Raw genomic sequence first — 21,564 nt, forward strand, 5'->3', positions numbered from 1 at the left:
TATTCAGTTAATTTACTTTATATAGCCAATCAAGTTATCTATACATCTTGATCTTGTGTTGTACATGACAAAACATATTTAATGTAATTAAATATGTAATTGATACTTTTCCTCTTCTGATTAAGATGTTATTTTTTATAATTATTTAACAGTCAAATGTTTTGGATACTTGTAGTATGGATCAATTTGTTATAATTTATTTTTGACTTAATAGTTTCTTAATTACATTTATTGTATTTATTTAATAAAGGTTTTTAAACATCTTTGAAATGTATCCTTTTTAGTAACTTAATGTTATTTATTTTCTTTATAAAAGTCTTGTATATACTGTTGTAAATAGCAAATTTGATAAGAGAATGTAATATTTTCAAATATTTTTGTAAAACCATGATCACCGCATATTCATACCCTCATTAATATACACAGCAAGTGCGATCCAATCACAGAGAATAACTTTTAAATACGCGGACGCAAATGCTGGTCATTGAAAAAGTATAATGACCGCGTCTCGTGACGTAGCTAAAAGTATGCTTTACAATGACCGCGTTACGTGACGTGTTACGCGTTCGAACAATTTGCGCGGACGCTGGTCGCCGTATTTGGACATCGCATGATTGCGTGCTAGTGTGATTGGTCGCTAGCGGTATTTCCTTAATGGGCTCATCGATTTTTTACAGGGAAAACGACAGATAAAGTTAAAATTGTGTTCTGTTTTCAAATTAAAAGAAAATGCGACGTAAATTGATTAAAAAAAAGTGAAATGTGGCGGTTATGAATGAGGTTAATGATTTTTGCATCAGTTCTTTTTGGTATTGTGAAATATCTAAACATTGTGCTTTTGACCTCGGAATATCCCTCGGTGCTGCGCCCCTCGGGATATTCCGCGGTTCCAAAGCACAATGCTTAGATATTTCACAATACCCTCAAAACAACTGATGCGCAGTCATTAACCTCTAATTGATGAATAACGTCTAACTAACCTACGGTAAGCCAAAGAATAAAGGTACCAGTTATGTTCACCCTGTACATCCTAAATAAAGACAGATATGTCAAACTTAAAACAAGCAGCTAACACCTGTACTCTTTACTGAAATTTATTTGCTGAAATTGGTTGAGAATTAAAGAAATGGTGATATAAAACCTAAGGAAGAAACAAAATCAAAAGTTGTACTTTTGTGGTCTAATCAGTGAAAGCATGATGCTAGTTTTAACATGCTAATCAATGGAAGTACAGCACTAGCTCTCTTCTTCAAGGGCTCAAGAACGCTTTGTGTACAAATCAATAAGGCATGCAATGGAGCAAACTGCAGCTTTTGAATTTGCATCTTCCTTGGGTTTTGGATCGTAGTGTCTTTATTTCTTGAACAATTTCAACGAATGAGGTCTTAAATTCAAGTTTAAAGATGCAGCTGTCGGTTCTAATTATGACATATCTATCTTTGTTTAGGATATACCTTTGCTTACTGTATTATATTATATTATCCTATAGAATGCAATGTTATAAAGTCATGGTTGCTACCTGCGGTTCATAGGAAACGTTTATAGTGAACTGTTTTTAGGTGTTATGCAAAAATCACAATATCCCAACAGAACACTGCTATAATTGGAGCCGGAGAAAAATACCAGTTTGCGTCAAACATCACCTACATTTGTGTACGAGTTGTCGTAATGAACGTGACAGTAATGCCTTAATTTTGCACCTTCAAACTGTCTCAAAAGTTAGGTCTTGTCCCTGTTCAGTATAAGGTGGAAAATGACCTCATCCATTAACCTTAACTTATCGCATGCACCATGTCCAAAGTAATGTGTATTCTACTTAAGTTGGTAAGAATGTATAGATTCATGCATTTTAGTGTAGGTCATGTTCCATAGACAGATAGACTGGACTGTTGTAATAGGAAATTTCCTTTGCTTTTTGCCTTGCTTTTTGCACCATAATGTTGCCACCATTTTCTCACATGAAGGCACCAGAGATGAATCAACTTTCCTTTTACATGGGGAGTTTGATTGACAATGACGTTAGACACAAACTAGTCTAATTAATTCAGTCTCGGATTATACACATGTACCAGCAGGTACAAATTTAGGAATGTCAAAAATGTCAGGAATGTCAAATGTGTGCAGGTTTTTAAATGTTTCTATCATTTAAGTCCTGGCAAGTTCGATTTCATAATGCACAATCTCTGTGAACCTGTCACACAAAACGTTCACTGAATTTGTCAAATGATATCAGATGAAACAAATCAACTCGCAATTTACTAGCAATGTCATAAAAAAGATCTTTTGAAAACCTTGAAATTGGAAATAGTTTAAGGAGTGAATAATGACATGTTAGTGGTAAAGTAGTGAGATAAATGTGTGTAATATTATCCTTTTGTACATGTATTTGGACTACTAGCTTTATTCAGAATAAATGAATATAATTAGAACATGAATTGCATCTTGGTCACTTCATCCTGTCCGTGTGTCTATATTCTTCCTATCCCTTGCAGGTATGTAATCACCATTGATTACATTTTAGGATATCCAACATACACTTAGGACAAGAAAAATAGCAAACCCAATTTCACATAAATACACCCAAAAGTTTGAGAGGCAAACCTTTTATCTTTTCTTGATAAAAAGTCATATTCATGATCAAGATCTGGTGAATAAGGGAATATTTTCCATAAATTGTGGCTTAATTTACACCACAAATTGTTCACAAAATTTGATATAAATTAAACAATTAGTATTTTGGGTTTTCATTCCTCTCCTTTTGATTGTTTAATGTGTTTATTCAGATTTGAACCCTAGTTTCATTCCTTTGATATCAAATGCTGAATTTGTTATGCCACTTACCATTAATATCATTATGAATTTGGCAGACAGCCGAATCCGTATTCATCTTTTGGTCAATTCATGTTACGTGTGAATTATTTTGGAATTAGCCAACAAGGACAACATATCACTTTTTTTATCTGATCATCATCGATGGTACTGTGCTGCACTGTTAGCCAATCATGTATGCTGCAATCTTTTGCTTAACCTATCATGCTGATCAGTTTAAAAATTGATATACTGCCCTCTATTATCTAAAGCTTTGATCACTCGTTCGCTAATTAAAAAATAATTCATGCATAACATGAACAAAAGACGAATATGGATTCATCTGTCTGCAAACTTCATAGTGTATCAAGAGCTTAGAACCATCTATGTCCACAATTACATGTTACTAATTTCGGCAACAAATTCTGCTCTCCATAATAAATACAAGTGACTTTGGGGTATGCAGTGTCATTTACACAGATGCAAGTGACCATGCATATACCCCATATATGGAGGGCAGAATTAACTGTCCATTTGTTGCCGAAATGAGTAGTGGACATACATAGTTCTGGTTCTATGCCCTCGAATATTGACCTGGAGATTTTGTTATTTAAAAATAAGCCAGTGATGCCTGTTTATTGACTTCGTTTAAGAGAAGGCCAGTGACTAGACCATGTAGCAAGATGCATGGATCCTTAGGAAGTCAACTTGTACCTTCCCACAATACAATATGCTTATTCAATAACAAAGATGGGTTAAACTCTGGGCTGTATCTATTGTTATGCAATAGAGGTTATCCACTTTAATCATGCGTGACTTCTAACAAAAGGCGCTGATTCCCGTAGTATTCCTCATTCAAACCAATTCAATGTACGACCTCGGAGTTACCTGCGTGACTTTGGTGGGCTATTTTGAAGCAGTCGTGGTTGCACATGCAGGTACTTCTTTTGAAAGTCCTAAACAAGGTATAGCAGTCGCTGATAGGATATGCAACTTATAGAATACGGATAACCTCTATACGCCTGTGAGACGGAATTTCGATACGAACAGCTAAAGAGCTAGTTTATATGTAAATGCCCTTTTTTTTCAAACAGAAGGCGGCACCTGAATTAATAAATGATCAATGAACCACAGATCTGCAGGGTTAGAATTTCGTTTCACAGTGCGAGAATCAATCTTGATTCTTGCAGAATAAATATGCAGGAATCATTTGATTCTAGCAAATCAACTTCTGTGTAAACTACAAAAGTTTGCGAGAATCAACTTTGATTCACGCAAATCTGTTCACAAGAATCTTTGCGAGAATCGATTCACGGATTCTCACCGAAATTCTGACCCTGATCTGTGAATCATAGATTATAATCATGCAAAGATACTTCAGGGAAAAGAGATTCCTATTTGGCCACTTCTGACGTTTAGAAATAGGCCTCTGTTAAAACTTACATGACATCTATAAAGAATGACACAAGAACACATGTTTGGTTTGTTCCTCATTTTTTTGTTATTGACATGATGACTTTTGCATCCTCTACACAGGACAGGAGAATAAACTCATCTACTCCATATGAGTGGACATACAACACTAAACACATACATAACCTCATCAAATGAACTTTGTACTGGGAATCTTGTGTTAAATTCCACACCCCTATTGCATTACTCACCGTATACTGTATATGAGTTGGTCTAACGCACCCTAATGATGAGATCATCATCAAGAGGAACTTTGTGCTGAAAAATGTGTTAAATATGGTACCCCAGAGTACAAATTACTGAATGTATTATATATGAGTTGGTCTAGTTTACCCTGATGATGAGGTTATTTATGTGTTTAATATGGGATAATCTCATCCTACACTGATAGTTACAAGGTGGACACAACTTATAATGGTATAGTATTACACTACATAGAGAAGAAAAGATACGTGTGTGATAACTGTATGCACTTGGCACTACGTGGAAAACCATTTCACAATGGGTTCAATTTCAATTATTTGTAATTTTTAACGCAGCATAAAAAGTACAATCTGCTGCAGTACTCAGAGGGGTCGTCTCCCTTACGCAAAAAAATGAGTTGCCTGTGGCTTATTTTACTGAACTTCAAATTAACGTCATAAAATCACAGAAAATTCAAATATTTTCTGCTAGATTTTGCAATATAAATTGCAATATTTTGAAACAAAGATTCCATTAAAAGTCTAAATATAAGTACACCTTAAATCAAAGTAAAGAAATGTTTAATTTCCTAGGTATGTGACAATGTTAGGAAAACACAGTTTCCTCCAAAAGCTAACCACATAGCATCAGTGCACACAATCATCACACATGCGACAGAATTTCATGTGACAATAAAGAGGTCCCTCAGAAAAAAAATCACCCGCATAAAATGTTTCTCCTCCAAAAACAACAAAAACAACGGGGTTATTTTGACGTAGAATGTGCATGTGAAAACACCAGAATAACTGTCGAAATTGAGAAAACAAAAGAAAAATATATAAATTATATCTTGTTTTTTTTTTCATTCAAAGACCTTCGTGTTCAACCACTGGTTCACAAATAAGTTAAAACAATGCTGATGATGCCTATACACTATAACCACATAACACAAAGGTGCTACTGTTTCTTTTAATATATTAATTATACTGTACAACCTTTGCCTCGTAAATTGTGGTCAGTTTTACAAAGATGTCGAGAGAAAAAATAAAAATAAAAGAAATGAAAGTTTTGTTGAAAACTACAAAGAGCACAGACAATCAAAATGTCTGAACAAATTATGTGTCGTGACCCTTGACCTTTAGGGTCATTACCGACACCATGTGTATTTACAATGTATTACAGAGAAGGGTGGATCTACCTGTACAGTTGTAGCACAGCAATAGGAATAATATATTAAATAGTGATATGGTTTAAAAAGATGGTTCAGCTTCATCACCCATCACCTTTACACCCCTAATTTCACATAATGGTACATTCCATGCATACTGAGTATCCTGCAGGTAGCATATACCATTTCTGAGATTAGGGGTAGAAAGATGAATAAGTATAATGTCAGCTGACATCAAAGTGAAAAACCAATACAACGAACGCATGCGGTCGTTTTCATACCATTATACAAGTTATAAAAAAATTCCCATTTTCAAAATGCCCGGTTCATGCCCTTTTGAAGCTGTTCATAAAAGTGTAACAGCAAGAGATGCAAGGGTTTGAACCCGACTTTTTGTAAAATAGTTCATATTTATTATCTCACCAAATCAATACTGTATGAACATAGGGGGTGGTTATGTGAAACAAAAATTGTTCACTTTTTAACATGATCAGGCAGGCAACAAAAAACCAAAAGGACATCATTAATAAGTGCACCAAGATTGATCTTAATCTCCAACGCATGCCAACAACGCTTTGTAATAATAATATATGATAACTCGGCATGCGTAGGATACTAACAGCAGCCTTGGTGCGCCATTTTGTGGGCATAATTTTCTCACATTGATTGTACAAGTTTTCTTACATTAGCATACATACAGATTCAATCTAAAGCTACAACACTAGTATCCAAAAAGAAACATAAACTTGGTCTACTTAAAAATAGTGAAACCCCAACAACTTGGTGCCGTAACAAATGAGGTACATTCCTAACTAGTCATATCCCTGTATTATTCATTTTTGTCGAGCGGGATATAAATTATCCCCTCGTAAAAAGGCCGGGAGACGGGCTTCAAAATAGTACCGATGTGTCATCTTTACATAAGGCGCAATTTTTTGATCAGTGATATAAAAAGATTTCACATGATTCCTATTTTTTTTCAAATGCAAATAAAAATTTGGTATAATTCTAATTTTCAACGAGTAGTATTGTTTCACAGTGCAAGAATCCAAACACTACCCATCCGAGTCAAAAGGTCATTCAAAGGTCATTTGAAAGGTACAAAAGGTCACTGTAATGTGCTTTAGCACCATATTGCAGAATACTTCAGCTTTTTGTCAGTTAATAAATGATACAAATAGTCATAGAAAAGGAACACTTTTTTTATTCGCCTTGACCAACAACAAATCTTCACCCATTTTGAAACCCGTCTCCGCGGCGTCTCCCAATACATTGCTCCCGACATGAACATCTAGAAGCTAGAAAGGAGAATTATTTAACAACATACACAGAACAATAGCAACACAATATTTTTTTATTTCTGTATCATCTACATACACAATAACCGTTGTTGATAAATAAAATTGAGGACACAAGTTTCCATTTTTTCTCACATCTCGTCCACATTTGCGCCTCATACAAAGTTTATACACAAGAAAAAATTTCCCCCTTTTTCTCAATACAAACAAGGGTATAAAAGTTTTGGGGAATCCCGCACTTCTCGTCTTATTATTTCACTTTTCCTTATTAAAATCTGTCAGGAAAATTTGGATCATTTTTGTGGAGGGAAAAAAAAAAATTTCGTCACCAAGAAGATCTGATATATTTCTTTTTTTTTCAAATTTGCAAATTCTTTTTTTTTCAAGTTTTCTTTTAAAATGTGTATCTACATTTTACACTTGTCATCACATCTGTACACTTAAAGACTGCATATGTACATCTCCATTTTCTCTTAATTGTCCAAAATGGACGAATCACTAAAATATGGATGATATTTTTGTTTACAACACCAGTGATTCAAACCATGGTATAATTTAAGAAATTAACCATCAAATGAGTAATTCATATATGGCAGTAAATATTTGCCCTAAAATGAGTCCAAGATTGAGTTTCATTGAGTGCATGGACTGCAAGTTACTGACTGACTCAACCCCAAGACCGAAGACCAATGCTACTCACAAATGCACAGATTGTGTGAAACTGTCAACTGCACAAGCATAATCATACAATCATTGAACTTCGCCCCTTGGGAATGAGCATATATTAGTAAGCTGCAGTTAATAATAAAAAATGATGTCTCGCATGAGTACAAGCTGAGTTTAGCCAGAACAAAATAAGATCATTATAATACTGCAACATTTGGGCTTACAACATGATCTGCACTGCTTTTGATTTCTTTTCTTGCTTTCAATTTTCACTTCTTGATAAAACCTTAAAGATCCTTCAGCAAATTGTTTGTTTTATTCGCCACTATCCTAGAAGGATAATTCTTCGGGAAAATATTCAAAATCATGGTTACTGGAGCAAAAAAAAGAAGCTAAAATCATTGAGATAGAAATCCAAAATACTGAAACAGCATAGATCCAAAATATTATAAATACTCATTTATTTACCCACATGTACAAAACATATGCTTCTTGATATCATATTGTTCTGTTGTCCAATACGAATAATTCAGCCTTGTACAAAAATTAATACCGAGGATCAAAAGATCAGAGAAAATAAAATACAAACTCATCAGTGGTCCATTGTATTGAATAAAAGATGCACATTTTGGGAACTGATGTGATAGCAGCACTACCAATGTTCTAGTCTTCAATTTTGCAACATCAATGGCATAAACTGACTGCCTAGACCTATCTCATAATTGGTACAAATGAGTACTAGGGATGATACAATTATATATTTATGATGACAAAGTTCATTCTCAACATCACCATTCCTAGCTTTGCTTTCCATCTTGGAAAATGCTCATAAGACCTTAATTGGATGGAGCGTTGCTGTGAGTCTCCCTCTCCAAGAGCAAGACCATGAAACATAAAATGGAACATGTTTACCATCAAACATGTACTTTTCATATTTTAATATATTAACTCCAAACCTATCAATTCCAACTCCAAAGCACACCATTGGACCCTATTGTTCCAATTATTATGGTCTACAGAACGTATAATGCCATTGCTGGCTTACATTATGAATACTTCATACAATTATGGATAACCAAGAGTAACAGCCACTCAAAATTTGCACCAAGTTTAATCATAGTAATGGCATTTGCTTCACACACTTGTGCCTATAATTCTAAATCCCGCCTTAATATCTGTAACCAATCAAATTAATGGTCATTTTGATTCTTATATCCGATTGTAGAACTCCCAATTTATTTATCAGAAACTGAAAAGCACAACAGACCATGCAATACTGATGTATTGGTTTAAAATCCTCAAATTCCTCTGAGAACTTGATGCTAGATTATAAAGCTTCGACCAATGAGCGTTTCTGAACATGATCAAATCAATGGAGTAGGGACAAGTAATTCGCAGATAGCATAGAATGTGTAATGAGGTATACTATTTGAGCCGACTGCTAACATTCTTAACAGATGTACAGAGAGGGAAGATATCTTTGGAATTGTGAAACTAATTCCAGTGATAACATTGTCAAATTCACTGGAAAAAAAGAATAAATTAATAAATACCATGTGATCATAAGTTATAACTAAGTTGTTATTATTGTCAATTATTCATTAAGTCACCATTGGCAGTGCTTTATTATATTAATAATTATTATTATTATTACTTCAAATATTAATGACCATACATAAGGCTTGGCTTATAGCCGGGGAGTGAGGAACTGATCAAAACAGCCCAGAAAGCATGTGCATTATGGTACATGTTGGGCAGTATTTTGATATAAGCTATACAAAAAGGTCAACCTCAGGTCAAAGGTCAAAAGACCAAATTCTAAAGTTTGACAAATTTAACAAGAACAGATTTTAAAGAAGCTACTGCATCAAGACCAGGGGTGCATTTCACTAACAGTTACAACACTTCCCAAGCCATGTATAACTCATCGTAAGTCAAGACCTACCATAACTCCAACACATACATTTTATGGCAGATTTACATTGGTTTTGGACTTGCAAAGTGTTGTAAATTAATGTTTGTGGAATGCATCCCAGGAAACGGCAACTTTGTTGCTAACATTCACTTCCAAATTAAACTTGTGGCAAGTTGCGAAAATTCATTGGGAAATTGACATTTTGAGAGGCTGGGATTTCCTACACCAATGCTTACTTCTACACATACACCAGCATAAACCAATTCATCAAAACCAGTTAACAGTAGAGAGATTTTAAAATTGATTAAATCGGTGTACATTAAGGAAGTAAGCGTTGGCACAAGAAATCTCAAATCTCGCAATTATATTTATCTTAAATAATTGGGCAATAATAAATATTTGGATGAATTCATATTGTTGGTGGCTGCACCTTGAATGGGGATTCATATTTGAATCATGTTCCTCTAATAATTACAAATGCAGTATTGTTCCTAAGAAATTCCTCGAGTGTGAGATATTTGAAAAAAGTTTATTGGGCTGGAAATTGTGAAATACGACTCACTTCCAGGGTTCAAATCTAAGATGGCGGTCCCATTATAAAGACAGTGTGTTGTCAGTAAATAATATGATAGTGCATTTTTATGCAAGAATGTGATTTACTTAGTCCTTAAAATGAACTATTATTTGGCAATGAACTGGATGAAAGTTTTGTCCAAGCAATTTTGCACTATCGGACATTCAGCATATCCCACTTTTAAGCTTACTCGCATGATATGGAATGGAAATTCTGCATTTCGGTCACTTTTTCATTGACAAAATTATGGTTGAGGTATTATTAGCACAGAGGTATTTATTAGGAACAATACAGTAATTATGTGTGTGTTGTAAATGCAAGTGTGCTCCCTGAAAACATTTTTAAATTTGGTTCAAATCTCGTATCCTGAAGACACAAATAGCTTGAACTTGGGCTGAATGGACACGAAACAGAAACGGGGAAGTTTGTGAATACATAATTTGTTTCTATGGCAACAGCTGCATAATCAATCTTAAATAAAATGCAGAATGGAGTTTTTTTCGTGGTAATACTTAAGACGACAGTATTTTTTTTCGCCTCTGTAAAATTACAAAGGTCATATTAACATAGAACTGTTCAATACATATCTCTTTCTCTAGATAAACTATATGGTGCTCCTATGAACACAACAAAAATGAAAGATGGTTTGGTCATTTCAGTGTTTTGCTTGGTTTTTTTTACACACCCTGTATTTTTGTTGATATGCCTGCAAAATGATTTCAATAAATACAATCAACAAAAATCTTTAAAGGATCCAAAAAATGAATCAACTGATTAACAAACTGGCCAGGGATGGCATAACTACCATGGTTGGGAACATTCTACACTCTCCAGTCAAAGTTCCATAATATTATAATCACACATGTGTCAACCAACCAACCAACCAACCCTACGGATGATGTGAGGTAACATTTAATACCCAGAATACTTTAAAGATCAACTGGTTTTATACAGCGGTGTATACAAAATATGGAACTTTTCCCTTGAAGGTGAGTGAGAATCAGCGACGTGATGCAGTGTTACTATAAAACACAGGAATGAATACCAGTGTTATCAAGTATAAATTGTTCCAGACTAGCTATGTGTTGACCAAGTTTCAAGTCATTCATCACCCTATTTTTGGAGTTATTCTACACTTTTTGTGACAGAAGAATACAATTCACTTTGCGTCCGCTTGCGATTGGTCCACACACTTTCATCTGTTCATACATTATTACACCACTAATGCTCAACATACTACAGGTAATTTTGTTCCAAATCTAAGAAAATTGGTCAAAAAATATAATACCAAAATGTATGTCCCAACACAAAGCTAGTCTGGATTGACATATCATAAGTAATACAAAAATAGCACACATGCAAAATAAAAAATAATTCAAACTAAAAAAAAAAATCTGCAGTTGTGCATCATGATCCTGTGCTGCAAGGGCTAATTTTGAATGACTTGATGAAACCACTGTTGATAACCGCCCATCTTGGCATCTTCTGCTCCACAAAATGATTGACTTGATATCCTTGTTGTAGCGAGGACGCAAACAAGAAATGCAACGTTGTTTGATAATCGATCTCCAGCATTGCATAAGCCAAACATCTATCAATGCTTACACATTAAAGAATACAATGTAAGCATTAGTTGACTTGATGTACATCCACATGCACTCCGAACAACTTCCTGGAGATGAAGCAGCACCAGCAGAACCCTTGTTGGGTCCAAACTTCTTGACGGCTGTGATTGGCTGGCTGTTTGTCTGGACAAACTTATCAGCAGTGGTGATTGGTTGGGTTATTGGTCTTGAATACACTCTGCTTTCCAGGCAGCTAACCATATCAATTTCATTTTGAAATCCTAAGGTCAGGTCATCTTTATATAAATTTCCACATAAGGTCATTGAATTTTCCACACAACATGACCTGTCAAAAAACACTGATTGACCTTTTCAAAGAGGTCAATCCATATAAACCCCAAATATATTTTCACCGATGACCTCCCATGGGATACTGACCTTTCCAAAGGTCATGAGCTCCAAAGGGTGATTGACCTTTCCAAAAAGATTGATCCATACATACCCTTCAATAGAACACAACCTTCTATGAGACAATGACCTTTCCAAAGGGCATGACTTCTCAAGGGTCACTGGTTGACCTTTCCTAAGGTCACTGGTTGACCTTTCCAAAGAGGTCAATCCATATAAACCCCCATAATAATTTGCTATTTTGTTGTTCAGATTGGCCTGTATATCATGTATTGATTATTGCATGAAATAGTCCGGATGGTCTGAGGGAGTGTCTTTTTCAAATTTTTGCTTCTTCCTGCATTGTCTCTTTGATCTTAAGTATCGCTGCTGATTCATTCTGATCCTGCAAAGAAATTAAAAAATACAACACAAATATGTAAATATTTACACTTCTGTGTTACTCATCCAGGAGAGTGTGTTTTACAAATAATACTTGTATTTTTAACATGTTTAAAGGCCCGATTTTGTATACTGTGCAAATTTGAACATTTCCACAGTAATTTAAAGATGGTTTTAAAGGTGAGCGGGGAGAGTCCGGGTTTTAGAGTTTTTCATATTACATTTTGTAACTCACATTAGGGCCTGTACCATACAAATCTCATTCCCAAATTCTGAGTACAATTTTGTGGCCCCATGCATGAACCTGGTATCCCAAAATTTCACAATTTTTGAGCTGTAGTCATGGATGTGTAGAGTAACACGTCTGTCTTTGATAAAAAAAAACCAAGAGCCTGGATAACCAAACTTTTTGAAGGCAGTATTATTTTTCTCACATATAGAGGCATGCACTGAGTAAACACTTCAAATCGATTTTTCTCAGTTTAGTGTCTGTGTGGGATATCAGGTTCATTCATGGAGCCACAGAATTACACTAGCAGTTTTGATATTAGAAGGAAAACACGTTTCACAATGACCCATAGAACAGTATGTGTGGTAACCACCAGGGGGAGGATATCACTTTTTAGTTGATAACATCTAAATGAAACATATTTCAGACCTAATATTTCACTGAGAAGAGAAAAATTTGAGCTTTCTTCTGATGCCAGAAACTCTTATTTTGATTGGATAAAGGGGGGGGGGAGAGATAAGGTTGTTAATCTGGTCACATCTGTTGAAGTGTTACTCATTTTACTTGAAAAAAAATGTACACACATACTCTTACATGTTTAATGAGTTCAGCAAAATTGGATATTTAAAAGAAGCCATTTGATTGACTTACATTGTCTTGGAAGGGTGGAAACAATTGTCCTGACATGTCTCCATTGTCTTCCCTCGGTGTCCCTGGTCCACCAGGCTGATTGCTGGCAGGTGAACTTTTTGGCATACCGTCCATATCACCTGAAATACAAACACATAACATCTGTTAAAACAATGTTCTATTACTGAATTTTGTACATCAACAGATGTCTACTCTGACCTGAAAATAATTGGCTTTGCAACATATCTTTTATCATCCAATGTTGATTCCACCATTAACCTCATTGGCTCTGCCTTTCTTACAGTGCCCTTGATTGGTTAATTACCTGATTAAATCATCTGAGCAACCAATTAAAATAGAAATTGTAGATCTCTTGGCAATTTTAAGCTAAATCCCCTTCAGCCCTACTGACTGTTCTTACTATATATCTCTGATTGGATCAAAACGTATAGCCCTCTATGTAAAGTGTGCCGAGGCTTGTGAATCAACGTCTAGGTATTGTGGCTGTGTGTAGCGCACTATAAATCTTATAGAACTTAATAATTTGGTCAGTAATGCACATGAAGTTAAGATGAAGTTTGTTAGATGTCATATTATCTTTGCTCATCAGATGGAAACTCAACTTGCCATATGCAGTTAATGACATTATGTATGTAATATTAACACAAATAATGTCTCTGAAAATTCATTTTAAACTTTCCTGGTTCCAAGTCAATGAAATTACCTTGCACAATGTAATCTTAAAATATCAAAATGCACCCACTTGAAGATAACTGTAGCATTTCTTTTGCATCAGCTTGCAGGCATGAGAATGATCATCCATGAAAAACCTGAAAAGTTTGAAAAAGCCTGAAAAGGCTTGTGAAATGACGCTAAAAAGGCCAAAAACGGGCTGAAATTGCGGAAATTTGGACCACAAAAAAGCAGGAAATCCTGCAAAAGCAGGAAAATTCTCATGCCTGAGCTTGCATTGAGCATTTGGCTGAATGATTGAAATGTGACAAATATCCTTTTACTAGCAAGTGTAAGAGGTCCTTGGCAAAGTTTTAATTTCCAAGTTTATCCGCTCTGTATCTGAATAATATTTTACTTACCATTCATTACAGGGGGAATGTCTTGGCCTCCCATTGGCATAGGTCCGTCTGGTCCTGAACCCATTGGAAAATTCTACAAGGACAAGAGATAAATGATAGACATTCAAAAAAATATATGGTTGGTAAGTCAATTCACAAATTCACACATAATGTTTGGCATGTCCCAGAAGTAGAAACACTGATTGTTGCTCTGTTCCAAAATAATAAAGATGACAACATATTTCAACAATGATTCTCCTATTACTGGTATAAGAAAGTAGTTAACCTCAAAAATCCATCACAATTTGACCACTACATACAACCCCGCCCTGCAAAACTCAGACTCGATAGTACAAGATACATATAACTCAAAAGTGTAAAATGACACAAGTCCAATCACTCGAGTAAGGCGACTGGTTCCTTGTTTCAAAAACCATAAAGTTTAGAATCAAGTTTAGCTTTACTCACCCCTGGTCCCATACCAGGTCCCCCCGGTACAGGTTTCATTATTGTGTACATATTATCCCCAGAGTTGGTTGAATCTAGAGAACAAAAATCATAAATCAGTGATTACAAACGCATTCTATAAATTACATATACCGTATACAATACTTTCCCTAGTATAACCTTCTTAAACCTGTGATTGGTAGGAATGCAATCACATTAAGTACCTTTAGTACCTGAATCAAATTGTTTAAAAACCTGTAAATTGAAAATGGTGCAAAGAATGAAAATCACTACAACATGAAAAGCATTCTATACTAAATCATGCAGTGACACATAGTAGTCGCTAATCAAAATGTTAGCGTATTCACATACTAATTGCCAACTACCAAACTATGATTACACAACAATGTAAAACATTACATATGAACAGGTTGCTACCAGAAACAGTAGCTATCACATCACATTTGACATTGTTATAACAATGATCATGCGCTTGATCAATAAAACCCTACGCTTTCTTAAATATTACAATTAGATCAACGGCAACAGCAGAAAACAGTTACCTTAAAATTATTATCTAAATTTATTTTAAATCCTATTCTTAAGTTAAAGATGCTTTCAATCAAGGAGTTTCGAGTTCTAATAACTTATTTGAAAACTGATTTAGGGGTCCGACACATTCACATGCACACCCACCTACCGCAACACATCAATACCCCACACACGCTCAGAACACCAACTCAGATATGTGCGCATCCATACGCACAAAGGTTGGGGACCCTTATCCTACGACCTATCTTAAAATTGATAATGCACATGGTTTAACATCCCATAATGCATTTTGGCAGTTGATCACCCTATGTACAAAAACATTCCCACACACCTCTCCCTCCTCTTGAGTTTCTCCGATCTGACGCTATGCCTTGTGGGGTGCCTGCATGTAGAAACAATGGTGGCAAATTATCCAGTGCCCATCATGCACACAATATCATTGGGGTTAGTGACCATTTTCATCCTCCAAAATGTCAAAGCAAATGCATGAATAAGTTGGGTGCAGATGATACTTTTGTGAGGTTTTTTGGCTTTAAATTAGATTATGTTATGAACTACTTTAGTACGGTGCAAATATTATATTGTGAGATTTGGTTTCCCCGAATTAATGCTGATTTGATCAATTTTGGCTTAGAAAGTCATGTACATTCGCGTGCTCATCACTTTATCAGAGTTAGATGCACTAATGTTTTTTAATTCAATTGTAAAGAGTGATATTTAGTTCAGTTAAATTTCTTTTTTTTTTATTTGATAATTGCCTAAGTTTGTTGTCAGAAACCAATATGGCATCAAAACATTATAAAGTAACACAGAATTGACACTACTCAAAATATGATGAAAATCCATCTAGTAGACAAACATTTCCAAGTGCAAAATTAGGCATGTGTATTGTTTCTAGAATTAGTCCAACATAAAATGCAACAGCAACAATTCATATTATTACAGCTTGTTCAATTATTTGTTAGTAAGTGCATCAAGCAGTCATATTAATAAGCAAATTAGCTATGAATATATATGTCATTATATTTTATTTTCTCTGTCATTCATGTTATTCTGTTGAAGTGAAACAGACTATCTGAAAGTAATTTGTAAGGCCACCATTTTCATCCTGTGCAATAACCAGGCACCCCATTTAAAGCCCAAAAGCATTGTCTCAATTTTGTCATGGACATTTATGGAGAGGAAAATGCGGGAATAAGTCTCTGATAACTGCATTTTACCATTACTTTGTATAATTCGAAGTAATTTTTAAAACCCGGAAACCCTTTCCAGTGCTAAATGCTAGAGAAAATAAATCGCAACTTTTATTTGAAAAAAAAGAAGCTTTTTCAAATTCCAATGTTGAAGATGTAATACTCAAAAGCAAAGCATGAAAATTTACCCAGAAAAATTCTTTCAACCCTTCTTAACGACAGACACATAGTACGTATGATACAAGTAGAAACTATGGGATGCTAAGAAAAACACACATCATACAAACAATACCTGTTAACATTCAACAAGAATTTATGGTACAATTCTGGTTTACCCTGTTCACCCTGTTTTCAATAAAACTTTGGTTTACCCTGCACAGCCTATCTTTTAGGATTAGGGTTGGGGTTAGGGTAAGGATTACACTTGTGCGCAGGGTATACCAGAATTATTCCAAATTTATAAAAGAACATTTTCTGAAAATGGGGGCCAACAAGGATAGCCAAATAAACTGAAACATTTCCAATAACTTTTTAGTACAGAATGTTATTTATCACTATTTCTTTTCTTCCCACTTATCACAAGAGCTAGGCCAATAAATTTATTTGCATAGGTCTTAAGAGTTAGTAATATGATTGTGCAAAAGCAGTTAGTTGTTAATGATGATGATGCTAGTTGAAGAGTTCCCACAGAGTTTCAATGTAAAATTCTATGTCTTTTCCAAGATCAAAGTCAGATCTACTTGACTTTTCTACAGCTTTTTCTAAGTTTTAAAATTTCACTTTTTCAAACTCTGTGGGAGCCCTGAGATACATTCATATTCATAATAAGCATAACAATAAAACATCATTAGAATCCCAGCAAAGACAAAAATGTTTTAAAAAATCATAAACATGTTTTGGTAAAAATGTTTAATACGTTAAATGTCAGGTTTTATAATGGTCATGAAATATTTTAAATGTTATTGCAAAATATTTTAAGCAAACATTCTTGCAAAATATTTTGTCAACACTTAAATTTAATTGAGTGTTATTAAAACATGTTATTTCCTTCATATATCTCAACATCAAAATAAATTCTGTAAAATGCTTTGTGTTTGCTGGGATACACATTCATCATTTTAAGAAATGTCCATTTTGAAATCATTGTTAAATCATTTATCACAACAAACAATTTGGTTTATTTTGGCACCTGCTGATTCCAATAAAATATATGCTGCCATCTTTTCCGCAAATTTCTTTTCAGTAACAGTTGTCTTACCTGTGCCAGCACTTCCACTGACCATTTACCACATCCATGTATTTTCACACACATTTTTAAGAATTGAAAGTAGGTCAGAACCAACCACTGCACATGTTTGCAGAACAACAGATGTAATTGAGTACGACCAGTGGCATTTTGTGAATCCATGGTAAATGGTCACCACAGTAGACAGCACTAGCTGAATGAACATGAGCACGGTATGTAAACATGCAATGTTATGTGATGTGCCAGTAAGCACTCTTGAATGGCACCAAATTGACATTGTGCATTCATGTACCGCATTCACGTTTGTTCATTGCGGTCTAGTTTCTCAAATACTAGAATCCTAAATTTGCCATTTCAAAGCTTTGTTGCAACATTTAGGAATAACTAGATATTGCAGTGTAAAACAATGAGAGTTTGAACTTGATCTGTTTTCTTCCTTGGAACTTGGGATGCCCTAAATGTCCAATATGACAGTTTTTATAGGCAAATAGTGCACAAATGTGTTGGTTCATCTGAAACCTGAAAATTGCCTTACAACACACTACATTTGCTCACTTGGTAGTTTTAGTTGTTTCCAGTTTGGAGATTTAAAATGTATCAAAGCGCTGAAGAAGGAGAGAAAGGATGAGAAAGTCTCCCTCTCTGAAAGACTTCAGCAAAATCTTCCATGGGATACATGGAAGTGTGTATTTCAAATGGAATTATAGCCCATTGAATCAGGATAACTCTGTATGCATACAAATGTTTGTTTTTATACGAACAACTGAGAACTCCAAGTGTGCAAATGTGGTATATTGTGACCAAGTCATAATATTTTGCAAATACAAAAATAAATGTGCAATTTTTACAGGTTTGCAGTATCAAGTAAGCTTACCTTGTGGGCTAGGCATGATAGGCGTACCGGGAGGCCCACCTCCACCAGGCGGACCCTATAAACAAAAGAAAAACAAATAAAGCACAATGGTCAGTTGACATCCATCGTAACAAAAAGCTGAGCATTGAAAAAGAACATCAGCATTGATCTATCCAGCAATCGGATCAAACTTTGAAGTAACCTGTTCATCTCGCAAATTTAGAAACTTAAGACACTAGCAGCAATTTCTGCATACAATAATTTGTCTCACAAATTGATCAATTCGTCCAAAGAGCAAAGAAGTAATTTTGAGCAGAGCAGATGACTGTTTTCATAAAACACAATTAACTCCTGTTGTAAATAAAAATGGTTTATCACAGCTGTCTGCTCACAATCATAGGCTGTCTGAATTCAACTGCCTCTCAAGAGAAAGCATGGACAGTGATACTTTTTTTCTCTTGGTCATTTTCCACGAAGTTGCTGCATGCATTCACTAATCATATGAAACAAAAACTGTACATGTGCTAAACTTTGAAGGTCCATGGATGCCAGTGGCCTGAAGTGACTTTGCAAGAATGTGAAAAAGCATGTGAATTTGGGCTATAAAGCCTCAAAATGGATTGAAAATAAATAAAAGTGCAGACACTTTGAGTAACAAAAAGTAGGAAATCCTATGATTGAAGAAAATCTGGCATCCTTAGAAGGTATAATGTTCTGCCTTCCATTATGAATAAACTACACATTAGTATACTAATGTATCAGCTTGGGCACTTAATCTGTCATATCTATCTGTGATCAACACTTCTATATATACTACATATTACAAGTGTTTTTTTTTTTACATTTTTTCACTTTCTATAAAAAAATTCATCTCACTTTTGCCTTGACAATCAGTTTAAAATCATTTCACAAGGAGTTCATGCTTCTTGCAATGCCTAGAGCCATTATAAATTCCCCTAATTTAACATGTATCTAGTACAACAGATTTTGGGCAATTTCAGGCCACTTTAAGTTGTGCAAAATTAGGTTTTAGGCTAGAAACGTACTTGAAGTAATCCATAACCATCACCCTATATCATCACATCAATACACACTAACACAGATATACACACTATTTGACACTATCTTAACACATCTGTCAAATTACTTCATGCATACTGTGCACAGGGATGCATGCTTCACATTAGGAGACTTAAAAGTACAGACTTATTGAACACAAAGATATATTCTGAAGGAAAAAAATCCTATCCCTTTTTGCTCTAATTAGGACTTAATCTACGGAGATGCATTTCTATTTTAGTTCTCGTGATTGTATCATACTAAGAGCGATTGAGAGAAGTTGTGGGGTGATCAAAAATCACCGAACCGCTAGCAATGCAACTGGTTAGTGTAATATAACCAATTATAGGTCTTGACAGTAGCACTCGGATTTCTATAAAACATCCCATTTCAGTAGGAACTGTAATTTTGTAAATATAGTCTATATCTACCTTGAGTCACCGGCACTAGCTTGAAGTTTAGCATGTGCTGCGTAGGTTTAGCATGGTTTCTTGCGTGTACATATGCAGCATGTTGATCGCGCGCGTAAAAGTATGTATAAGCACCAAGTAACGTTAAGCTAATGTAGAACGCGCTGAACTTCAGTGCCGGTGACTCGAGGTAGAAATATAGCCTATAGATGAATTGTGGCTAATTTAGTAATTTCCTAGTAAAAATGCAGTATCAACCGAATTTGAAATTTTGACATTAAACTAAGTGCATGCGCTTGCACCGTAAGCATGTGGTCTTTGCGTAGTATGCTCAACGCAAATATGGTGCGTACCCAAATTGGCTCTTATGATTGAGAATTAGATATTTTGCCGATAAGGAGGGGTATTTCATTCAAAGAAAAAACAAACACAGCTCAGTCATTATGTAACCCAACTGGGATCAGAAGACACCCGTCCTAAAATTGTTTTGCGTCTTTCTCTACACTTATGCTGAAATAGAAATTTGGTTTGAAATGTAGAAACATCTTTGCTTCATTGGGCACCAAGGCACCATCAAAAGTTGCTACAATTAAAGACCGATAAAAACAATTTATCGCGTCTGATGTCACTGTCAATTACGATCCTTGATTGGTTTACACAGGTTAAGCAGCGCAGAAAGGAAGACCGATCTATCTGGTGCTGATCGGAGAAAAGGAATAGCAGCAAATGGCGAAAAAGTTCGTACTTTTACAAGGCAAAAAGCAGCTTTTCTAGGCATTGTGGACATGGTGCCTTCACCAAAGAAAGTTTCCCACTACAAAGACCTAACTTTTGAGATGGTTTGCATGTCGAAAGGTGCAATAAATCCGCGTTCAGCAAGTCATCATCACGACAGTTGTAAACAAACCGTGCTCGAGTTTGATTGACAGGTGACGTCAGACGCGATAAATTGTCTTTATCTTTGTCTTTAATTATACAAGAGTAACATTCTTCTTTCAGTGAATCATAATTACATACTATCAACAAAACGTTCCAGTATCATCTACATGATAGAATGGATAATGATGCTTTTTCGATAACTATAAGTGATTACCAAACAACACTTAACAAACATGCTTTCAGTGAATAGACATACAGACTTGGCATAAATATCTACATGTTGTAATATAGGAATATATTCCAAATGTTTACAAGGTACTACTTCCTTACTAGAGTCAATTTCTCTTCCTCAAGAGAGTGACGTTAGTGGGTGCTCCGATGTGCGTGGTATTAAATCACACGCATTAACTCAAAGAACGGGTGTGTTTACACACAAGATCAAAGGCGGTACATCTGTACATGCGCAAAGTAACTTGGACGAAGTACTGACGTCACTCTCTTCTGGAAGTAAAATGGACTACCAATGAACAGATTGCCTTTAAAAACTTTGCTAA

The 21,564-nt window shown here is 35.1% G+C and overlaps 1 protein-coding gene across 1 annotated transcript in view; it reads right to left on the reverse strand.

The window, feature by feature from the left end:
• Positions 1-4,285: 4,285 nt before the first annotated feature.
• LOC140146850 (single-stranded DNA-binding protein 3-like) overlaps positions 4,286-21,564 on the reverse strand; it is a 195,232-nt gene continuing 177,953 nt past the window's right edge. Inside the window, 7 exon segments of the mRNA XM_072168769.1 lie at positions 4,286-12,383; positions 12,385-12,443; positions 13,320-13,438; positions 14,393-14,465; positions 14,840-14,913; positions 15,702-15,752; positions 18,684-18,738. Of these exon segments, the coding sequence (XP_072024870.1) occupies positions 12,335-12,383; positions 12,385-12,443; positions 13,320-13,438; positions 14,393-14,465; positions 14,840-14,913; positions 15,702-15,752; positions 18,684-18,738 (480 nt within the window). The 3' untranslated portion in view covers positions 4,286-12,334.

The sequence above is a fragment of the Amphiura filiformis genome, chromosome 1 (assembly GCF_039555335.1).
Source record: "Amphiura filiformis chromosome 1, Afil_fr2py, whole genome shotgun sequence".
Taxonomy (NCBI): domain Eukaryota; kingdom Metazoa; phylum Echinodermata; class Ophiuroidea; order Amphilepidida; family Amphiuridae; genus Amphiura; species Amphiura filiformis.